At 37.8% G+C, this 23127-nt stretch overlaps 1 protein-coding gene across 4 annotated transcripts in view; it reads left to right on the top strand.

Annotated features, from left to right (window-relative positions):
* Positions 1–23127, top strand: part of LARS1 (leucyl-tRNA synthetase 1) — a 75249-nt gene that overhangs the window by 39381 nt on the left and 12741 nt on the right. For 3 of the 4 annotated variants that reach the window (XM_038530515.1, XM_038530516.1, XM_038530518.1), the window contains 7 exons: positions 1499–1562; positions 11090–11273; positions 12290–12380; positions 13351–13491; positions 14561–14701; positions 14965–15075; positions 22723–22833. In XM_038530515.1, the coding sequence (XP_038386443.1) occupies positions 1499–1562; positions 11090–11273; positions 12290–12380; positions 13351–13491; positions 14561–14701; positions 14965–15075; positions 22723–22833 (843 nt within the window). The remainder of the gene's footprint in view (positions 1–1498; positions 1563–11089; positions 11274–12289; positions 12381–13350; positions 13492–14560; positions 14702–14964; positions 15076–22722; positions 22834–23127) is intronic. The other variant, XM_038530517.1, reaches the window with a different exon arrangement.

Below are 23127 nucleotides of genomic sequence, written 5' to 3'. Positions count from 1 at the left end.
TATATAGATTTTGTTAGATCAACAAGGACTTTTGATTATTGAACTCACTTTTTACTTTGTAAGGCAAAGTGGCACTATATATATATGTAAAAAAATATATTTATATATATTTATATATTATTGTATACTGCTATATATATATAGTGTATATATGTGTATACATGTATGTAAATTGTGTTATGACATTTTCTTTGGTTTCAGTGTTGTACTATACACTGTACTGATTTTATTAGAACTAGGTATTTTATTGCCATGTGATAGAAAACTGGATTATCACCTCTTTGGTATCAGCAAAGTTATGATCAAGATGACAAATTCTTAAGTTGGAAAAATTGGTAGGCTGTGCACAGTGCCTCCTTAGATGTGGTGCCCCCATGTAGAGCACAACTTGAACAACCAAATATTGTGATGCCAGTGAAGTTCCCTAAAACCCTAACTCTGAGAACATATGGTCGTCCATTTGTTTTTGAATGATTCTAATTACTATAAAGCTCTTCTTCTTTTTTTTTTTTAGATTTTATTTATTTGACAGAGAGAGCACACTCGTGCAAAATAGGCAGAGTGGCAGGCAGACAGAGAGAGGGAGAAGCAGGCTTCTCTGTTGAGCAGAGAGCCCAATGTGGGGCTCGATCCCAGGACCCTGGGATCATGACCTGAGCCAGAGTCGGATGCTTAAGCAACTGAGCGACGCAGGTGCTCCTATAAAGCTCTTCTTCATGACCAGCTGACATGTTCCAGTTATAATGGAATCATTATATATGTCTACAGATTCCTAGGGGGCAGTATAGCCTACTGGAAAGAATAGTGCCTGAGTATCAGACTAGAGACCCTGTCCTAGCTCTGTCATTGCCTAGCAGAGTGACCCAGACAAGTCACTATATTAACTGGATTTAAGTTTCTACCTCTGTCAAATTAGTGCAAGATATCTTTTCCTTTCCCTCTTTAATTTTTTTAAGGATATTTATTTATTTGAGAGAGCAAGTGAGAGAGAGTGTGTGTGAGCACACAAGCGGGGGAAGGGTAAAGGGAGAGGGAGAAGCAGACTCCCTGCTATAGGGAGCCTGACTTGAGACTTGATCCCAGGACCCTAGGATCATGTTTTTTTTTTTTTTTTTTTTTTTTTAAGATTTTTATTTACTTATTCATGAGAGACAGAGAGAGAGAAAGGCAGAGGCACAGAGCACAGAGAGCAGCAGGCTCCTTGCAGGGAGCCCTATGTGGGACTCGATCCCGGGACTCTAGGATCACACCCTGGGCCGAAGACAGGCGCTAAACCGCTGAGCCACCCAGGGATCCCCAGGACCATGTTCTTTCTTTTTTGGAGGGGGGTATCATGTTTTGAGCCAAAGGCAAACACTTAACTGACTGAGCCACCTAGGTACCCCTTTCCCTCTTTAATTTTTTTTTGACTTTATCTGATTATGGCTAACCTACTTTGATTTGGTTTATTTTTTATATATGTTCATAGTAATGCCTGATCATTGACTTTCCATTTCAGATGTCAAAGTCCACAGGCAACTTCCTCACTTTGACCCAAGCTATCGACAAATTTTCAGCTGATGGTGAGTATACTTTTTTCTTATTGCTGTTGTATAGGGTTTGATTCTCTTCAGATTATGGAAGGCAAGTTAAACTGATTGTTTTACTGCTTTTTTCTTTCACTTTTATCAGTACTTTAAAATATTCACATTTTCTTTTGTGTAATACTTAAAACATAAGAATACTTAAAACATAAGATGTGATCTGCTTAGGAACAAATTGAAGCTAATATTAGAGTCTTTTTAAAAAGAAACTCATTGTAATTTCTATCTGGCTTATTTTTAATTTCTTACTACTTCTTAAAGAGTTGGTTTATAGAGATATGACTTTGAAGTTTTTCCAAAGTATTTCCTTCATACTTGATATAAACTTAAGTGACTTGAACCTGGGAGCATTCATTTTTTAGAGAACTATTTTCTCCTTGGCCTCAGTACTGTTCCATTTCATCATTCTTTTGTCAAGGGAAGAAATGCGCTGTCTAACCCGCAGGAACCATTCATTTCTTTGGCCATCATGGCATGTCTTTCTACTGATCATGACTAGTACAGTTTGAGGCGATGCTGAAGGGATTGGGAAAGAGCTAACCTCATTGGGATGCCTGGGTGGCTCAGTGGTTGAACGTCTGCCTTTGGTTCAGGTCATGATCCTGGGGTCCTGGGATTGAGTCCTTCATCAGGCTCCCTGTAGGGAGCCTGCTTCTCCCTCTGCCTGTGTCTCTGCCTCTCTCCTCTCCATGTGTCTCTCGTGAGTAAATAAATAAAATCTTTACAAAACAAAAACAAAAACAACTAACCTAACTGGCTTTGAGAAACAATGTTTTGACCAGATGCTGTAAGCCAAAAGGACTGCACACAAATACTGTAATTAGTAAGACTATTTCTTACATGAGGTCTAGGTTAGCATTTCTAAAACTAATTTTATGTGTGTACTGGGATTGAACAAATAAATTTATTATAGACGAGAACTCACTGTTAAAAAAAAAAAAAGATACAAATAAAGGGGGAATGCTAAAATGTACCCTGTGGTATTGGATTGCAATTGGCAATTTCCAGTGTTTAATTTTATGTACAGACAAATTGATATAAAAGTAAATGTCAATGTATGTGGTAGGTTAGTATATGTGTATATATGTCCCTAGCTGTGTCTGCTGAGAGGGCATATGAGCAGTGACACACTGGTAGCAGGGATACACCTGACATTTAGATCTTGGTTTCTAAATACCATTCTCCAATACATGGAACTAGAGTTCTTGAGAGAAGTGGTTGATTTGCAGTCTGGAGTAGAGAAAATACAAGATGAGCATGGAACATCTTATGGTGCCAGTAAAGAAGGCAGTGTTTTAGTAAGGATGGGGATATTTGAAAGGACACAGATTCATTTAAGACAGAAGATCGCAGCAGAGTGGGAGGACCCTAGGCTTGCCTTGTCTCATCCATACAAGTAGGTAACTATCAAATCATCCTAAATACCCTAGAAATCTGTCTGACCATTGGCAGAACAAACTCTGCAACTAGAGATAGAGTAGAGGCTATAATGAAGAAGGTAGCCGATGCAGAGGTGTATTTTGGGAAACAGGTCATGGCCGCTGATGGCCAGTAGCCACCATTGTGGAGAAGGGCAAGAGACAAACTAGTACACAGGGGAGTACACGAGGAAAACCAATCCCCTTAGCAATTGGCTTGGAAAGTGAGAAAGCCTGAATTTCATGAGTTCTTGAGACCAGTGGAGCTTAAAGCCTGGAATTTTAAAGATCACTGTGCTTGGCTCTGGAAGAGCTCAGAGGACATTGGTGCTGCTCTTGGAGAGAAGGCTGGCTGGCAAACATGGTGTTGACGTACAGCATGGAAACAGTGATCTGAAGAGTCCCTGGGGCACACAGCGGGCAGGTTAGTTGCTCATCTCATAGTATGTCACAGAGAGGCAGCATTCAGAGAGACCCCTCCAGGAACTAAGGAATTGGCAGGCGCCATTTCCCTCCCCACCCCTTAGCATATGCATAATGCCACCTGTGGGAAGTAGCACAGTGCTGACACTTGCCACCTAACTTGCTTTTACCAAGCTCCACCCCTCCATGCTCTGGTAAAACCACCCCTTCCAGTCATGCTTGTCTCAGTTTCAGTGTGGCAGAGTCACCCTCCCCAGAAGACCAGCTCAAACCCCTGCCCACAGTGTGTCTCTCAGTCTAAGAGTTTTATGTGCCTTGTTTCTGTCAGTGACAGATCTCATTTCACAAACAGACCAGAGCACACCTAATTAAAAGTACCACATTTAGGCCAGGGTCCAGACACTGCCCACAAGTAAAGAGAGTTTCTGCAGATGACTGGGCTGAAGGATAAAGTGACCAGGACACAACAGCACATGCAGCACTCATTGGAGACACTCCTGGCTGGGAGCACTGGGCCCTGAGGAACAGGGGATACTACACTTCTGGGTGCTACAGTACTTCTTCAGAAGGCCATCACCCTTAAGAATAGGAGATATAGCTGACTTTTCATACACACAGAAATAGGCAGAGAGACTTAGACAAAATGAGAAGACAGAAATTTGTCCCAAATAAAAACAGGACAAAGCCATAGCTGGAGATACAAGTGAAATAGATGTAAGTAACATGCCTAATAGAGAATTTAAAGCCGAGATCATAAGGATACTCACTGAACTTGAGAAAAGAGTGGAGGACATTTGAGACCGTTAACACAGAGGTTCGGAATAAAACATAAGAGAGAAAAAGAGCTCAATAAACAAAATGAGAAACATGCTTGATGGAATGAATAGCAGGCCGGAAGAAGCAGAGGAATAAATTAATGACCTAAAAGAGTAATGGAAAGTAATCAAACTGAACAAAAGAGAGAAAAAAGAATAATGCACAATGAGAATAGACTTAGGGAAACTCAGGGACTCCATCAAACATAATAACATTCGTTTTTTTTTTTTTAACATTCGTATTTTTAAATAATCTCAACGCCCCACATGGGACTTGAACTCACAACCCTGAGATCAAAAGTTGTATGCTCCACCAATAGAACCAGCCACACATTCCTACAAAAGACTCATTTTATTTATTTATTTATTTTTTTATTTATTTTCAAAAGACTCATTTTATTTTAAGATTTTTATTTATTTATTCATGAAAGACACAGGCAAAGGGAGAAGCAGGATCCCCGCAGGGAGCCCAGTGCAGCCCAAGGTCAGGCCCTGAGCTGAAGGCAGATGCTCAACCACTGAGCCACCCACACATCCCAAGAGACTCATTTTAGACCTAAAGACACCTGCAGATTGAAAGTGAGAGGATGGAGGAACATGTATCATGCAAATGGATATCAAAAGAAAGCCAAAGGGGATCCCTGGGTGGCGCAGCGGATTAGCGCCTGCCTTTGGCCCAGGGCGCGATCCTGGAGACTCAGGATCAAGTCCCGCGTCGGGCTCCCGGTGCATGGAGCCTGCTTCTCCCTCTGCCTGTGTCTCTGCCTCTCTCTCTCTCTCTCTGTGACTATCATAAATAAATAAAAATTAAAAAAAAAAAAGAAAGCCAAAGTAGCAATTCTTATATCGGATAAAATAGATTTTAAAAATAAAGACTGTAACAAGATTTAAAGAAAGATAGTATATAATAGTAAAGGAGACAGTTCAACAAGAAAATATAAGAATTTTAAATATTTATGCACCCAAATATATAAAACAGCTAATAACAAACATAAAGGAACTAATTGATAATAATGCTATAATAGTAAGGGACTTTCACATCCTCTGACATCAATGGACAGACCATCTAAACAGCAGATTATCAAGGCAACAATGGCTCTGAATGACACACTGGAACGGATGGATTTAACGGATACATACACAACATTCCATCCTAAAGCAGCATGATACACATTCTTTTCAAGTGCACATGGATCACACATTAGGCCACAAAACAAGCCTCAACGAATTTAAAAAGATCAAAATCATACCATGTATCTTTTCTGACAACAATGCTATCTATGAAACTAGAAGTCAACTACAAGAAAAAATCTGGAAAGACCAGAGATATATGGAGGTTAAATAACATATATGGAGGTTAAACAACAAATGTGTCAACTAGGAAATAAAAGAATAAATAAAAAAATACATGGAAAACAGAATGGTTTAAAAATCTTTGGGACATAGCCAAAGCAGTTCTAAGAGGGAAGATTATAGCAATATAGGCCTACTTCAAGAAGAAATAAAAGTCTCACATAAACAACCTAATACCTACAGGAGCTAGAAAAAGAATAACAAACAAAACCTAAAACCAGCAGAAGAAAGGAAATAATAAAGATTAGAGCAGAAAAAAGTGATATAGAACCTAAATAACCAGTAGAACAGATCAATGAAACCCAGGAGCTAGTTCTTTGAAAAAAATTAATAAAATTGATAAACCTCTAGTCAGATTCATCAAGAAAATCCCAAGGTCCTGGGAGTGAGCTCTGTGTTGGGCTTCCTACTCAGCGGGGAGCCTTCTTCTCCCTCTCAGTCCTTTTCCCCTGCTGTGCTGGCTCTGTCTCGCTCTCTCTTTCTCAAATAAATAAATAAAATCTTAAAAAAAAAAAAAAGTGAGAAAGGACCTAAATTAATAAAATTACAAATGAGAGAGGAGAAATAACAACAAACACAACAAACAATTAGATTTTGAAAAACTATATGCCAACAAATTGGACAGCTTAAAAGACATGGATCAATTCCTAAAAATATTTAACTTCCCAAAAGTAAAACAGGAAGAAATAGAAAATTTGAATAGACTGATTACCAGCAAAGAAATTGAATCAGTAATCAAAAAATTCCCAAGAAGCATAAGTCTGGGACTGGATATCTTCATGAGTGAATTCTTCCAAATATGGATTGACTTTTATTTTATTTTATTATACACACACACACACACACATACACACACCCATTGTGGGGCTTGAACTCAGAACCTTGAGATCAAGAGGCTTATATTCCACCAACTGAGCCAGCCAGGTGCCCCTCCATGAAACATTTAAAGAAGAGTTAATACCAATTCTTCTTATACTATTCTGAAAAATAGAAAGGCAGGAAAACTTCCAAATTTATTCTATGAGGCCAAAATTAGCCTGATAACAAAACCAGGTAAAGACACTACAAAAAAAGAGAACGACAGGGCAGTATCTCTGATGAATGTAGATGCAAAAATCCTCACCAAAATACTAGCAAACCAACCCCAACAATACATTAAAATAAATCATTCACCACGGTCAAGTGGGATTTATTCCTGATGGGTCAGTATTCTCAAGTCAATCAACATGATACATCATATCAATAAGAGGTAAGAGCCATATGATCATTTCAATAGATGGAGAACAAGCATTTGACAAAGTACAACATCCACTCATGATAAAAACCCTCAACAAAGTATGGTTAGAGGGAACATACCTCAACATAATAAAGACCTTAAATGAAAACCCCAAGGTAACATTCTTAATGGTGAAAAGCTGAGAGCCTTTCCCCTAACGTCAGAAACAAGGCAAGGCACCACTTTTATTCAACTTAATACTGGAAGTCCTAGCCACAGCAATAAGACACCAAAAAGAAAAACTTGCAGATGACATGATATTGTATATAGACAACCTGAGAGACTCCTCTAAAAAACTGCTAGAATTGATACACGAATTTGGTGAAGTCTCAGGATACAAAGTGAATCTACAGAAATGTGTTGTGTTTGTATATACTAATGATGGACCAGCAGAAAGAAATTAAGAAAACAATCCCATTTATAATTGCACTGAAAATAATAAGATACCTAGTAATAAACCTAACCAAAGAGGTAGAAGACCTGTACTCTGAATGCTTTAAAATACTGATGAAGGAAATTGAAGCTCTCACAAAGAAATGGAAAGATATTCCATGCTCATGGATTGGAGGAACAAATGTTAAAATACCTCTGCTACCCAAAGAAATCTACACATTTAATGCAATCCCTAGCAAAAATACCAACAGCAGTTTTCACAGAGCTAGAACAAACAATCCCAAAATTTGTATGGAACCACAAAAGAACCTTAAGAGCCAAAGTGACCTTGAAAAAAGCAAAGCTGGAGACATCACAGTTCTGGACTTCAAGTTATATTACAAAGCTCTAGTAATTAAAAGAGTATGGCACTGGCACAAAAATAGGTACATAGATCAATGAAAAAGAATAGAAAATCCAGAAATGAACTCAACATTATATGGTCATTTAATTTTTGACAAGGCAGGAAAGAATGTCTAATGGGAAAAAGATAGTCTCTTCAACAAACAATGTTGGAAAAACTGGCCAGCAACATGCAAAAGAATGAAACTGGACCACTTTGTTAAAACATACACAATAAATTCAAAATACATTAAAGACCTAAGTGTGAGATCTTGAACCATAAAAATCTTATGAAAGAGTATAGGCAGTAATTACTCTGACATTGGCCATAGCAAGTATTTTTCTAGATAGATCCCCTAATGCAAGGGAAATGAGCAAAAATAAAATATTGGAACTACATCAAAATAAAAATTGCACAGAGAAGGATCAGTTGGCAAAACTAAAAGACAACCTACAGAATGGGAGAGCATATTTGCAAATGACATACCTAATAAAGGGTTAGTATTCAAAATATACAAAGAACTTATACAACACCAAGAAACAAATAATCTAATTAGAAAATGGGCAGAAGACACAGACATTTTTCCAAAGAAGACATCCAGATGGCCAACAGACACTTGAAAAGATACCATCACTCATCACCAGGGAAATGCAACTCAGAATCACAATGAGATATCACCGCACACGTATCAGAATGGCTAAAATCAACAATACAACAACAAGTGTTGGTGAGGATGTGAAAAAAAGGAACCCTTGTGCATTGTTGGTGGGAATGCAAACTGGCACAGCAGCCACTGTAAAAAACAGTATGGAGGTTCCTCAAAAAGTTAAAAATCAAACTACCATATGATCACATTACTGGGTATCTACCCCCCAAAATATAAAAACACTAAACTTGAAGGGGTATGCTCACCTGTCTATTTATAGCAGCATTACTTACAATAGCTAAGATATGGAAGCAGTCCCAAGTGTCCATAAATTGATGAATGGATAAAGAACGTGCGCACACACACACACACACACATCTCACACACACACAGGGATATTATTCAGCCATGAAAAGAATGAAATCTTGCCACTTGGAACCACATGGATGGAGCTAGAGAGTATAATACTAATAGAAATAAGTCAGAGAAAGACAAATACCATAGGATTTCACTCATGTGTAATTTAAGAAACAAAACAGATGAATCAGGAAAAAGACAGGGAAACAAGCCATAAGAGACTCTTACGATAGAGAACAAACTGATGAATACCAGAGGGAGGAGGTGGGAGATGGCCAAAATAGATGATGCAGATTAAGGAGTCTGCTTGTTGTGATGAGTTCAAGTGATTAAATTAAAATTTATGTATATATTGATATATATATATATTTATACATATATATAAAAGAAAAGGGTACAGGAACCAAGTGGAAGGAGCGCCCAATTATGCAAGCTAGGACAATTTAAGAAATAAATGATAGTGTTGGATTATAACCCAGTGAATAAGTTGAATATTTGTGAGTCCATACTGATAAAGTAATAGTCAAATAAAAGAATAAGTGGGTGAGTAGGGACAGCTTTTTCCTTTCAGAAGAATTCATATTAATAAATGTATGAAGGTTGAATGAACTATAAAATCACCATTAGGCAAAAATCACAGTAATAATTGTTACAGACAAGATCTACCAATGATTGCCAAAATCAATGAGTGTACATTTCATAATTTTTTTTTTTTTTTAATTTATGATAGTCACAGAGAGAGAGAGGCAGAGACATAGGCAGAGGGAGAAGCAGGCCCCATGCACCGGGAGCCCAATGTGGGATTCGATCCTGGGTCTCCAGGATCGCGCCCTGGGCCAAAGGCAGGCACCAAACCGCTGCGCCACCCAGGGATCCCAATGAGTGTACATTTCAGAAGAAACAAGATATTTGTATATTCTCAGAGTATTTCTACCAAGATACTTTGCTAATCACAAATGGAAAAACAGTTTACAGTCGAGAAAACTTGACACACTACCTAAGTGATAAAAGCTTGCAACACCAGTAATAAGTCATCAATATCCTGTGCCTCCCTGATAGTGATGCACTGAGAAGACCCAAAGCATCATCTTTGTGATTTTCTTGCCAGAGGTTCATAAGCTCAGTCTAATCGTGAGAAAACATCAGACAAACCAAGTTTGGGGAAATTCTATTAAATAACTGTCTCTAGTACTCATCAAAAATGTCAAGGTCATGAAAGACAAAGACTGAGGAGCTGTCACAGATATGAGAGGAGACCAGCGAGATAAAATGATTAAATGCAATGTAGTTTTTTGGATTGGATCCTGCAACAGAAATAGGATATTGGAAGAAAAACTCGGTGAAATTTGAATAAGGTCTACAGTTTAATTAATAGTATTATACCTAATGTTAACTTCCTGGTTTTGAAACTATGGTTATGTAAGTTAACATTAGAGAAGCCTGTTAAATGGTTTATGTCTATTCTCTTGCTGTCTTTGCACCTTTTCTTTAAGTGTAAAATTATTTCAGATAAAAAGTGTTTTGAGCTTCTTATGTATTATAAAGTATATTTAATGATCCATAACAATGTTACATGTTCTCATCTCACCCATTTTAGGCACAGATGGTAGAAAAATAATACACATTCTTCTGAACTTTTCCTTTTTCACTTAACACTTCATATTTGAGATTGCTCCATATTGATACATAAAAAAGTTTTCCTCACTCTTGCAGAAATATAGTGTTCCATTGCAAGGATGTCCTATAATTTAATTAGGCTCTTATTAATTTTTTAAAAGATTTTATTTATTTGAGAGGGAGAGAGAGCTAGAATACAAGCAGGGGGAAAGGCAGAGGGAGAAGCAGATTCCCCACTGAGCATGGAGCCCAACATGGGGCTCAATCCCAGGACACCAGGACCATGACCCGAGCTGAAGGCAGATCTAACTGACTGAGCCACCCAGGTGTCCTAGAATGGAAGATTTTGGTTGAAAAGTAAAATTTTGTTAGAAAACATAGAAGCATCTGCTTTTAGAAAGAAGAAATTAAATATATTTTTGTACGTGTAAGGCACTGATGTGTGCTATCATGCATTAAAATCTAGTTATGCTGCCACTAAGTGAGGCCGAAATGTTGATAGGATCTGTATTTCTAATTTACCATTTTCTTCCTGTCTTTCATTCAAGACCACTTTATCTCATTAACTCAATGTGCCTGGAAAGAAACACACTGATGCTAAGCATATGCAAAGCGATATAGGTGATTCAAATATTTGAACAACACTGTGGATCCCACTTTTGGTGGTAGTTTGATGGTCCATGGCAGTCCTTTAAAGCCTCCGCTATTTCTTAATTTCTGTGTAGCTTTTGCAGTAATACCCAAATGGACACATCATTGATAGTTACTAACTACATTTTAAAATCATCACTCGATCTTCTTGTTCATCCCCCTCCTCTTCATCCAGGAATGCGTTTGGCTCTGGCTGATGCTGGCGACACTGTTGAAGATGCAAACTTTGTGGAAGCCATGGCAGATGCAGGTATTCTCCGTCTGTACACCTGGGTGGAGTGGGTGAAAGAAATGGTTGCCAACTGGGACAGCCTAAGAAGTGGGCCTGCCAGCACCTTCAATGATAGAGTTTTTGCCAGGTAATCTGTGGACTCCAGCCCTCGCTACTTTACAGTTGCTCAGTCCTTGTGCATTTTTAAGTTTTTGTTTTTTCCCTCCTAAAATAAATTAGATGTCAATAATAGCTACTGTTCGTTGCAGGCTTACTTGTTCTGGGTACTCTGCCAAGCACTTTGCACCCATTATTTGATTTTAGCTTCACAGCTTATATGATAAAGATATTAATGCTCCATTTTATAGTTAAAAAGTGAAGCTTAGAAAAATTAAATATTAAATTTCTCAAAGCTAGTACTTTGTTTTGGGGTTTACGAATTTGCTTCTTCAAAGCCGTTCTCATGACTATTTTACCATGCTGGCTTGTGTTAGAATAGGACAGAATGGCTAAATGAAAAGTAGATTAGAAGAAAAAGAGAAATATCAATTTTTTCCTTTTAAAAAACATTTATCATCATCTTTGTATCAGGAGCCATCTTAAGAACTGGTGTTACAAAGATGGATAGGACTTGATCCTTCACTATAGTTTAGCAGGAGAAGAAAACACTCATTACTGAACTCATTACAAGTATAGTTATAGGGATAGAGGGAGATGGCATGTGTGTTCTGGGTTTCTTGAAAAATAAACGATTCTTACAGGGAGATAAGGAAGCCATGGAAAGAGTGATATTTATTTGAGGTATAGTATTTGGAGGGCAGAGTAGCACATCAAACACGCTGGGGCCAAATTATGAAGGGCCTTTGGTGGCATGAACAAATTTTTTTAATATCCAACGTCATTTGTTTAAAATGCAGCAGGTGAATCTGACCACCTTTGTCAAGCTGTTTCCATGTCTTAGACTTCCTAATAAAGTTTCATCTAGAAATTTTTAGACAAGGACATCATTAACTGTGTTGTGGTTAACTGGTTTTGTGGTTGAGTGGTCTTCAGTGTTTCAGGCATTGATCTGATTTTACTGTTTACTAGTATATACGGCAGTTTTATATATCTTCATGTACTTGCATGTGAACTCAGTAATCTTTTTTTCCTCCTATTCTATAGTGAGATGAATGCAGGAATTATAAAAACAGATCAAAATTATGAAAAGATGATGTTTAAAGAAGCCCTGAAAACAGGGTTTTTTGAGTTTCAGGTAGGCTATTCTTTTAGTAGCTATAAAATTTGTTAGTGTGAATATGATGTATTTTGCTCTTTTTCCCTTCCTGCGATGACAAAATAACTCCTCTAAGATGGGGACTCCTCTAAAATGTTGCCAGGCAATTTTTAAATTCTTTAGTAAATTGTAGTTTTAAATAACTTTCTTTGATACTCTTTCTTTTGTGTTTGATATAAGTATTTCTGTCTCTAGTTGAGCTATGAGTTAGTAAAGGTTAAATCTAAAAATCAGCCACATTTTCTAGGAGAACATTTTTAAATTGATAAAATATAAAGATAAAATAATTTGCTTAGTTTGAAAATAAGCATTTTCTGATGTTGCCCACAAGGTGTCAGTGTTTCCTCAAATTTGGCAGTTCAAGGGCTTAAAGTGAAAATGTAGGTTTCCTCAATCAGTTTTGTAAAATATCACATTGGGATTTATGTAACTTGGTTTTCATAGATGTGGTTAAATAAGGATAAGTGCTGAACATAGCAATGTGTCCTATTTATAGCCTTTTTTGATACTTAATATCTTATAGGCTGTTCAGAGTATCATCAGCCCTTAACACAGAGTTTAAATTGTGCAACTTTTATATGCTACAAAATGTCTTTCTGAAAAATTTTTCTTGAGAATCAGTACTATAAAACCATGATATCCTTTGACAAGGATTGGTATACATTTAATTGCAAGTTGTTAAAAATGTAGTAAAACTGGGGGGTGCCTGGTTGGCTCAGTTGGTAGAGCTTTAGATTCTTGATCTGCAGATTGTGGGTTGGAGCTCCACATCCGGTATAGAGATTACTTAAAATAAAATGACGTAAAACCTTTATGAAAATTCCTTATGGAATTTTGAAAGACTAAAAGCTTAAAAATGCATTAACATTAAGGTACTGAATTTTTTTCTTTTCATTTTATTTTTAAAAAGTATGGGGAGAAAAATGGTAAATAATTTCAAATCTTACAGGCTGCGAAAGATAAATACCGTGAATTGGCCATAGAAGGTATGCACAGAGACCTTGTGTTCCGCTTTATTGAAGTTCAAACACTTCTCTTGGCTCCGTTCTGTCCACACCTATGTGAACACATCTGGACACTCCTGGGAAAGGTACCTGTCTGTGGTTCAGATGTTGTGGGCAGTTTTGATTTGGCCTTATTAAATAAATACAGTAATAATGCTACTTAAGAGGAAAAGACTGAAAAAAATATTTCAAGAATAATGTTGGATTCATCATTTCATGAAGCTACCTTCTGTTTAGACAAATACATTGTGTGTGTGCCTTTATTTATGTACACACAGTGAATGTATTTTAAAAACATGTGACTGTGCATTTTCTTTATCACCTAGTTCTTTTTTTTTATCACCTAATTCTTGTTAGGAAATGTTAAAATACATTTAAGTATATTTTAAAAATACATTTAATTAGAATTCATGTGTAACTAATACTGTTTTTCCAACTGTTAAAAAAGGTGAAAATATTGAGAAAGATATAAACGACTGTTAGAGCAGCTCATAAACAAAGATAGAAGTGTATATTTGCATAAATATTTTTGTTTTATATAAAATTTCTGGCATATGTAGGGCTGAATATTCAGGGTTATTATATTAGCATCCTTACTGTGAGGATAGATTCAATTATTTCTCCTAGGCTTGCAGATAAACAGATTGGCTGGTTTAATAATTTCTTTTCATCTTTATTAGCCAGGTTCTTTTGTATTTTTTAAAGCATGAACAATGCAAAAAATGTACTCATGATACATATACTGAATAGCTATATTTTCAAGACTAAATGTATTAATAGGATAAAAACCAAGAGTGCGTATAATTTATGTAATAATGATTAAATTTAGGCAAATTAGCATTACATAATTTTCTTTGAAAGTGAGCATATGTGTGTGGGTATTAATACGCTTGTACAAATGGATGCTAATTAAGAATGTAGAGTCAGACTTCACAGCTTGAATTCTAGGGAACATTAGATCAGGGACTGTGGAAGTGTGTTATGGGTAGTCAGGTTTGAACTCTGAGCATGCAATTACAGATGGTAGCCTTTGGGTTTTGTTTTGTTTTGTTTTTTTTTTTAGATGGTAGCCTTTGTATGGAACTGTAATCAAGAACCATAAAATAGTTGTGTGCTTTAATCCCACTGAACTTTTTTTTTCTTTCTTTCTTAAAGCCTGACTCCATTATGAATGCTTCATGGCCTCTGGCTGGTCCTGTGGATGAAGCCTTGATACGTTCCTCACAGTATCTCATGGAAGTAGCACATGACCTTAGATTGCGACTCAAGAACTATATGATGCCAGCTAAGGGGAAGGTGAAGGCTTTTTATTTTATTTTATTTTTTTTAAAAAGGGCTGTTCTTGTAAAGTTATTAGTCAAGTAACCTTTACTAGTAATGAAAATTAAGACAACTATCGTTCCAATGTGTCAGACTCTTTTTACTGCTAATTCAATTTTGTAGTATGCGTATGCTTCTTACTGTTAGAGGCAGTAGCAGTGTATACCAGGAGGGGGATATTTCATTTTTGGTGTATACAAGAGTGATCAAATGTTTTCTCCCTTTCTTTTGCCCTGTAGAAGACTGACAAGCAACCACCTCAGAAACCTTCACATTGCACCATCTATGTGGCGAAGAACTATCCTTCTTGGCAACATACCACCCTGTCAGTGCTGCGTAATCACTTTGAGGTGATGCTCTCAGCAGACGTTCTCCCAGTGTTGTTGTGTGTGCCTGTGCCTGTTTTTAGGATGTTGGCAATGTCTGGGAGAAGGGAGACTGGCAGCTTTGTGTAATTACCCCTAGGCACAGAGTGTTTTTTGTTAGCTGTGCTGGCTCTTAAATGGATACCGAGGGAAAAGTTGCCATCTTTTTTATCATTTCTGATGCTTTCATACAAAAATATAGTGGCTCTGGTCATATGTAATTAAAAGGTGTGGGATTTTCTCATATGTGGTTAAAATTATGAAGCAAAAGGACTGAGTTTGCCTTTTGGGTTTGTTAGGACTTGAACGCTGGAGTTCATGAAGCCTTAACCTCATTATGTTTAAAAAAAATTTGAAGTTTGCCTATTGAGTAATTTAAAACAAAATGTCTATTTGATAGTTATCCATAGAAATGGAGAGCTGGATGTTTTTGGCTACATCAGGTAAAGAGCTGTTAAATATGATTATTGTGTTTGAAGGAAACAATACTTCAACATAGTTCTAAGTTTTCCTGAAGGAAAAAGTCCATCTACCTTTTTCTTTCACATTCAAAATATGGAAACAAAGTATATGTTGTGGAATTTTTGCTTAGGTTATTTTTTTTTTTTTTTTTTTTTTTTATGATAGGCACACAGTGAGAGAGAGAGAGGCAGAGACACAGGCAGAGGGAGAAGCAGGCTCCATGCACCGGGAGCCCGATGTGGGATTCGATCCCAGGTCTCCAGGATCGCGCCCTGGGCCAAAGGCAGGCGCTAAACCGCTGCGCCACCCAGGGATCCCTTTGCTTAGGTTATTAAGAAGAGTTACTGGTAGACACAAATTGTTAAGGTGCACTTAAAGAAGAGAGAGAGACAAAACGGTGATTATGGGCAAAGCATAAAGTGATAACTGAAGGGAAAATCCTTAGCTTTGAGTTTTGAGAACTTAACTGAGATTTTATTTCAGAAATTTTTGTAGTTACTTAAAAAATACTCAGAAAAACATTTACGTTTGGAAATTTGATGGAAAGAGAAGAGCAAGTGATTTTTGTGAGCCTATCTTTATGGAGAGCCACTTCCTCATTTGATTGTATATAATAGAAATAGAACATATTCTATAGAATTGCTTGCAGATTTTGATGTATGGCAAGTAAAAAAGTAAAAGCCACTTTGGTAGGTAGAAAAATGATATTGTGCCTTAGTGGGTTGCATATTCATAATAGCATTTTCTTTTTTTTTCTTTTTTTAATTTTTATTATTATTATTTTTAATAAATTTATTTTTTATTGGTGTTCAATTTACCAACATACAGAATAACACCCAGTGCTCATCCCGTCAAGTGACCCCCCCCAGTGCCCGTCACCCATTCACTCCCCCCCACCCCCCCGCCTTCCTCCCCTTCTACCACCCCTAGTTCATTTCCCAGAGTTAGGAGTCTTTATGTTCTGTCTCCCTTTCTGATATTTCCCACACATTTCTTCTCCCTTCCCTTATATTCCCTTTCACTATTATTTATATTCCCCAAATGAATGAGAGCATATATTGTTTGTCCTTCTCCGATTGACTTACTTCACTCAGCATAATATCTTCCAGTTCCATCCACGTTGAAGCAAATGGTGGGTATTTGTCATTTCTAATGGCTGAGTAATATTCCATTGTATACATAGACCACATCTTCTTTATCCACTCATCTTTCGATGGACACCGAGGCTCCTTCCACAGTTTGGCTATTGTGGCCATTGCTGCTATAAACATTGGGGTGCAGGTGTCCCGGCGTTTCATTGCATCTGTATCTTTGGGGTAAATCCCCAACAGTGCAATTGCTGGGTCGTAGGGCAGGTCTATTTTTAACTCTTTGAGGAACCTCCACACAGTTTTCCAGAGTGGCTGCACCAGTTCACATTCCCACCAACAGGGTAAGAGGGTTCCCTTTTCTCTGCATCCTCTCCAACATTTGTGGTTTCCTGCCTTGTTAATTTTCCCCATTCTCACTGGTGTGAGGTGGTATCTCATTGTGGTTTTGATTTGTATTTCCCTGATGGCAAGTGATGCAGAGCATTTTCTCATGTGCTTGTTGGCCATGTCTATGTCTTCCTCTGTGAGATTTCTCTTCATGTCTTTTGCCCATTTCATGATTGGATTGTTTGTTTCTTTGGTGTTGAGTTTAAGAAGTTCTTTATAGATCTTGGAAACTAGGCCTTTATCTGATATGTCATTTTGCAAATATCTTCTCCCATTCTGTAGGTAGTCTTTTAGTTTTGTTGACTGTATCCTTTGCTGTGCAAAAGCTTCTTATCTTGATGAAGTCCCTATAGTTCATTTTTGCTTTTGATTCTTTTGCCTTCGTGGATGTATCTTGCAAGAAGTTACTGTGGCCGAGTTCAAAAAGGGTGTTGCCTGTGTTCTCCTCTAGGATTTTCATTGAATCTTGTCTCACATTTAGATCTTTCATCCATTTTGAGTTTATCTTTGTGTATGGTGCAAGAGAGTGGTCTAGTTTCATTCTTCTGCATGTGGATGTCCAATTTTCCCAGCACCATTTATTGAAGAGACTGTCTTTCTTCCAATGGATAGTCTTTCCTCCTTTATCGAATATTAGTTGACCATAAAGTTCAGGGTCCACTTCTGGGTTCTCTATTCTGTTCCATTGATCTATGTGTCTGTTTTTGTGCCAGTACCACACTGTCTTGATGACCACAGCTTTGTAGTACAGCCTGAAATCTGGCATTGTGATGCCCCCAGATATGGTTTTCTTTTTTAAAATTCCCCTGGCTATTCGGGGTCTTTTCTGATTCCACACAAATCTTAAAATAATTTGTTCTAACTCTCTGAAGAAAGTCCATGGTATTTTGATGGGGATTGCATTAAACGTGTAAATTGCCCTGGGTAACATTGACATTTTCACAATATTAATTCTGCCAATCCATGAACATGGAATATTTTTCCATCTCTTTGTGTCTTCCTCAATTTCTTTCAGAAGTATTCTATAGTTTTTAGGGTATAGATCCTTTACCTCTTTGGTTAGGTTTATTCCTAGGTATCTTATGCTTTTGGCTGCAATTGTAAATGGGATTGACTCCTTAATTTCTCTTTCTTCAGTCTCATTGTTAGTGTATAGAAATGCCACTGACTTCTGGGCATTGATTTTGTATCCTGCCACGCTACCAAATTGCTGTATGAGTTCTAGCAATCTTGGGGTGGAGACTTTTGGGTTTTCTATGTAGAGTATCATGTCATCAGTGAAGAGGGAGAGTTTGACTTCTTCTTTGCCGATTTGAATGCCTTTAATGTCTCTTTGTTGTCTGATTGCTGAGGCTAGGACTTCCAGTACTATGTTGAATAGCAGTGGTGAGAGTGGACATCCCTGTCTTGTTCCTGATCTTAGGGGAAAGGCTCCCAGTGCTTCCCCATTGAGAATGATATTTGCTGTGGGCTTTTCGTAGATGGCTTTTAAGATGTCAAGGAAAGTTCCCTCTATCCCTACACTCTGAAGAGTTTTGATCAGGAATGGATGCTGTATTTTGTCAAATGCTTTCTCTGCATCTAATGAGAGGATCATATGGTTCTTGGTTTTTCTCTTGCTGATATGATGAATCACATTGATTGTTTTACGGGTGTTGAACCAGCCTTGTGTCCCGGGGATAAATCCTACTTGGTCATGGTGAGTAATTTTCTTAATGTACTGTTGGATCCTATTGGCTAGTATCTTGTTGAGAATTTTTGCATCCATGTTCATCAGGGATATTGGTCTGTAATTCTCCTTTTTGGTGGGGTCTTTGTCTGGTTTTGGAATTAAGGTGATGCTGGCCTCATAGAACGAATTTGGAAGTACTCCATCTCTTCCTATCTTTCCAAACAGCTTTAGGAGAATAGGTATGGTTTCTTCTTTAAACATTTGATAGAATTCCCCTGGGAAGCCATCTGGCCCTGGACTTTTCTGTCTTGGGAGGTTTTTGATGACTGCTTCAATTTCCTCCCTGGTTATTGGCCTGTTCAGGTTTTCTATTTCTTCCTGTTCCAGTTTTGGTAGTTTGTGGCTTTCCAGAATGCATCCATTTCTTCTAGATTGCCTAATTTATTGGCGTATAGCTGTTCATAATATGTTTTTAAAATCGTTTGTATCTCCTTGGTGTTGGTAGTGATCTCTCCTTTCTCATTCATGATTTTATTAATTTGAGTCTTCTCTCTCTTCTTTTTAATAAGGCTGGCTAATGGTTTATCTATCTTATTAATTCTTTCAAAGAACCAACTCCTGGTTCTGTTGATCTGTTCCACAGTTCTTCTGGTCTCGATTTCATTGAGTTCTGCTCGAATCTTTATTAACTCTCTTCTTCTCCTGGGTATAGGATCTATTTGCTGTTTTTTCTCTAGCTCCTTTATGTGTAAGGTTAGCTTTTGTATTTGAGTTCTTTCCAGTTTTTGAATGGATGCTTGTATTGCGGTGTATTTCCCCCTTAGGACTGCTTTTGCTGCATCCCAAAGATTTTGAACGGTTGTATCTTCATTCTCATTAGTTTCCATGAATCTTTTTAATTCTTCCTTAATTTCCTGGTTGACCCTTTCATCTTTTCGCAGGATGGTGCTTAACCTCCACGTGTTTGAGGTCCTTCCAAACTTCTTGTTCTGACTTTAGTTCTAATTTCAAGGCATTATGGTCTGAGAATATGCAGGGGACGATCTGAATCTTTTGGTATCGGTTCAGACCCTATTTGTGACCCAGTATGTGGTCTATTCTGGAGAAAGTTCCATGTGCACTTGAGAAGAATGTGTATTCAGTTGAGTTTGGATGTAAAGTTCTATAGATATCTGTGAAATCCATCTGGTCCAGTGTATCATTGAAAGCTCTCGTTTCTTTGGAGATGTTGTGCTTAGAAGACCTATCGAGTATAGAAAGAACTAGATTGAAGTCACCAAGTATAGTGTATTATTATCTAAGTATTTCTTCACTTTGGTTATTAATTGATTTATATATTTGGCAGCTCCCACATTCGGGGCATATATATTGAGGATTGTTAAGTCCTCTTGTTGGATAGATCCTTTAAGTATGATATAGTGTCCCTCTCATCTCTCACTACAGTCTTCGGGGTAAATTTTAGTTTATCTAATATAAGGATGGCTACCCCTGCTTTCTTTTGAGGACCATTTGAATGGTAAATGGTTCTCCAACTTTTTATTTTCAGGCTGTAGGTGTCCTTCTGTCTAAAATGAGTCTCTTGTAGACAGCAAATAGATGGGTCCTGCTTTTTTATCCAGTCTGAAACCCTGCCCCTTTTGATGGGGTCATTAAGCCCGTTCACATTCAGAGTTACTATTGAGAGATATGAGTTTAGTGTCACCATGATATCTATTCAGTCCTTATTTTTGTGGATTGTTCCACTGAACTTCTTCTTAAAGGGGAATTTTAAGAGTCCCCTTTAAAATTTCTTGCAGAGCTGGTTTGGAGGTCACATATTCTTTCAGTTGCTGCCTGTCTTGGAAGCTCTTTATCTCTCCTTCCATTTTGAATGAGAGCCTTGCTGGATAAAGTATACTTGGTTGCATGTTCTTCTCATTTAGGACCCTGAATATATCCTGCCAGCCCTTTCTGGCCTGCCAGGTCTCTGTGGAGAGGTCTGCTGTTACTCTAATACTCCTCTCCATAAAAGTCAGGGATTTCTTGTCTCTTGCTGCTTTAAGGATCTTCTCTTTATCTTTGGAATTTGCAAGCTTCACTATTAAATGTCGAGGTGTTGAACGGTTTTTATTGATTTTAGGGGGGGATCTCTCTATTTCCTGGATCTGAATGCCTGTTTCCCTTCCCAGATTAGGAAAGTTTTCAGCTATGATTTGTTCAAATACATATTCTGGACCTCTGTCCCTTTCGGCGCCCTCGGGAACCCCAATTAAACGTAGGTTTTTCTTCCTCAGGCTGTTGTTTATTTCCCTTAATCTATCTTCATGGTCTTTTAATTGTTTGTCTCTTTTTTCCTCAGTTTCCCTCTTTGCCATCCACCTGCGCAGCCCCCTCCCTGCGGAGCCACCGCCCAAGCCCCTCCGAGCTGCTCCCGGGTCCCACCGTGCGCTGCAGCCCTTCAGGGAGCTCAGTGCACTCTCCCCGGGGCGCAGGTGTCTGTTAGTGTCCCTGGGATCCTCAGGGCATCCCCGCCCTCCTGGGGTCCTGCTCTAACTCCTGTGGGTGCCTTTCCGCCCAGGGAAGATTGGTGCAGCTCCTGCTTCTCCGGGACGGGGCTCTCCTGTCCTGGGGACACTCGCCCCGGCCTCAGCCCGGCTCCTCGCGGGGCCCCTCCCCCTTGGATGGCTTTTGTTTCTTCCTACCTTGATAGAAGCGCGAACTCTTCTCACTGTAACATTCCAGCTGTTCTCTCTTTAAATCTCAGGCCGAATTCATGGATTTTCAGGATAATTTGAAGGTTAGCTAGGTAATTTGGTGGGGACAGGTGATTTGGAGACCCTACTCTTCCGCTGTCTTGCCCCTCCTCCCCATAACAGCATTTTCAAGGAAGCAGTCGAAGAACCAAATATAAAATGTAATGTCCTAGATATTTAAAAATGCTACTTTTATTAAAAATTGCTATTCTTTTAGAAGTTATAGTTTATTTAGTAATTACTGACTAGATAAATGGTTTCAAAATGATATCGTCTTTTGGCACTATTTGGAATGATCAGCTTTCTTTTAAATTTTTGTTTTCATCCAAAAGAACTAAAAGAATGTTAGTTTATGATCAAGGAAGATATTCTTACATTGTATGTGGCACCTTTTTAGTGATCTAATGGAAAGGAGTGTTTCCTACTCTTTTTTCTCTTTCATATATATTTCAAAGCAGCACATTGATAAATGGAGAAAATATTTTTTCCCTGTACTTTAGTAAAGGTTAGATATGAAAGTAAACACATGATCAGAAGTCTTAGTATACATTACTTTTCATTTAGATTCATTCCCAACCTTTGGCTTTGATACCATGCTTTTACAATAAGGAGAAAATAAGTCACCCAAAATTCTGAAAAGGCCACTTGTTTCATTTTTCACTCTGTAGAAGGGGACAGTTGTGTTTACAGAAATGAATTTAAAATCAGGCAGCACATTTGGGACTCTGCATATTAATGATACATGATATAGGTATTTATTTGTGTTTAGATAGAAGTGATACTATTTTTAACAAGTGGATGGCTAGAGATTATTTTTTTTTTTTTCACATTTATGGTAACAGTTTATAAGGAACAGTGTTCAAAAGCAGACATTATATAAATCTTGTATAATAGTTTTGCAGTTTTCAAATGACTAGTGAAGTGTTTTTACAAGTTTGGAGACAAACAAGATCTCTATAAGACTCTTTTGTTTTCTCACCTGGTAAGATCTAATGTTACAATCCTAGAGTTCTTAGTGTAAGGAAAAATTAAATATTCGACAGGACGAACCTCTTTTCTCCTTTACCCTAAAAATCATGTTATCTTTTAACTTTAGAGGGAATAGGAGACTCCCTCTAAGTCACCTTTCACATCCCCAGGACATGTGGGGCTGCTCATTTTTCTCCTGTTTTCTAGCAGACTGGTAGAGGCCACTATTCTGTGTCTGGCCAGCTTCCTATGGGCACTCTACTATTTTGCGTTATCTTTAAAATATTTTTCTCCACATTCTTCCTCAATGTTTTTTTAGGCCAACAGTGGAAAATTGCCTGATAACAAAGTCATTGCTAGTGAACTGGGCAATCTGCCAGAATTGAAGAAATATATGAAGAAAGTGATGCCGTTTGTTGCCATGATTAAGGTAAGCTGTGGACCTCGTGCAGCTGTGACTGTGAGTAATGGTTAGATGAGTGGAAGGAAGGGGAAAACTTTGCGTATAGTCTCTCCCAGGAAATCTGCTAAAATAGTTCTTCTCAATCAGTGATTGTGAGAAATGAGTGATCATTTTTGGGATTTATCTGTAAAATTGCTGAGTATTTGGAAATATGCATTATGGAAGAAAAATTGGTTTAGATTTGCTCACTAAATGATTCTGTTCATGTTCTACCTTCTTTTCTTTTTGGCAGGGAGGCCTATTCTTTTGGCTTACATTATA

Source organism: Canis lupus, chromosome 2 (assembly GCF_011100685.1).
Source record: "Canis lupus familiaris isolate Mischka breed German Shepherd chromosome 2, alternate assembly UU_Cfam_GSD_1.0, whole genome shotgun sequence".
Lineage (NCBI taxonomy): Eukaryota > Metazoa > Chordata > Mammalia > Carnivora > Canidae > Canis > Canis lupus.
This window is presented reverse-complemented; position numbering and strand designations above follow the sequence as displayed.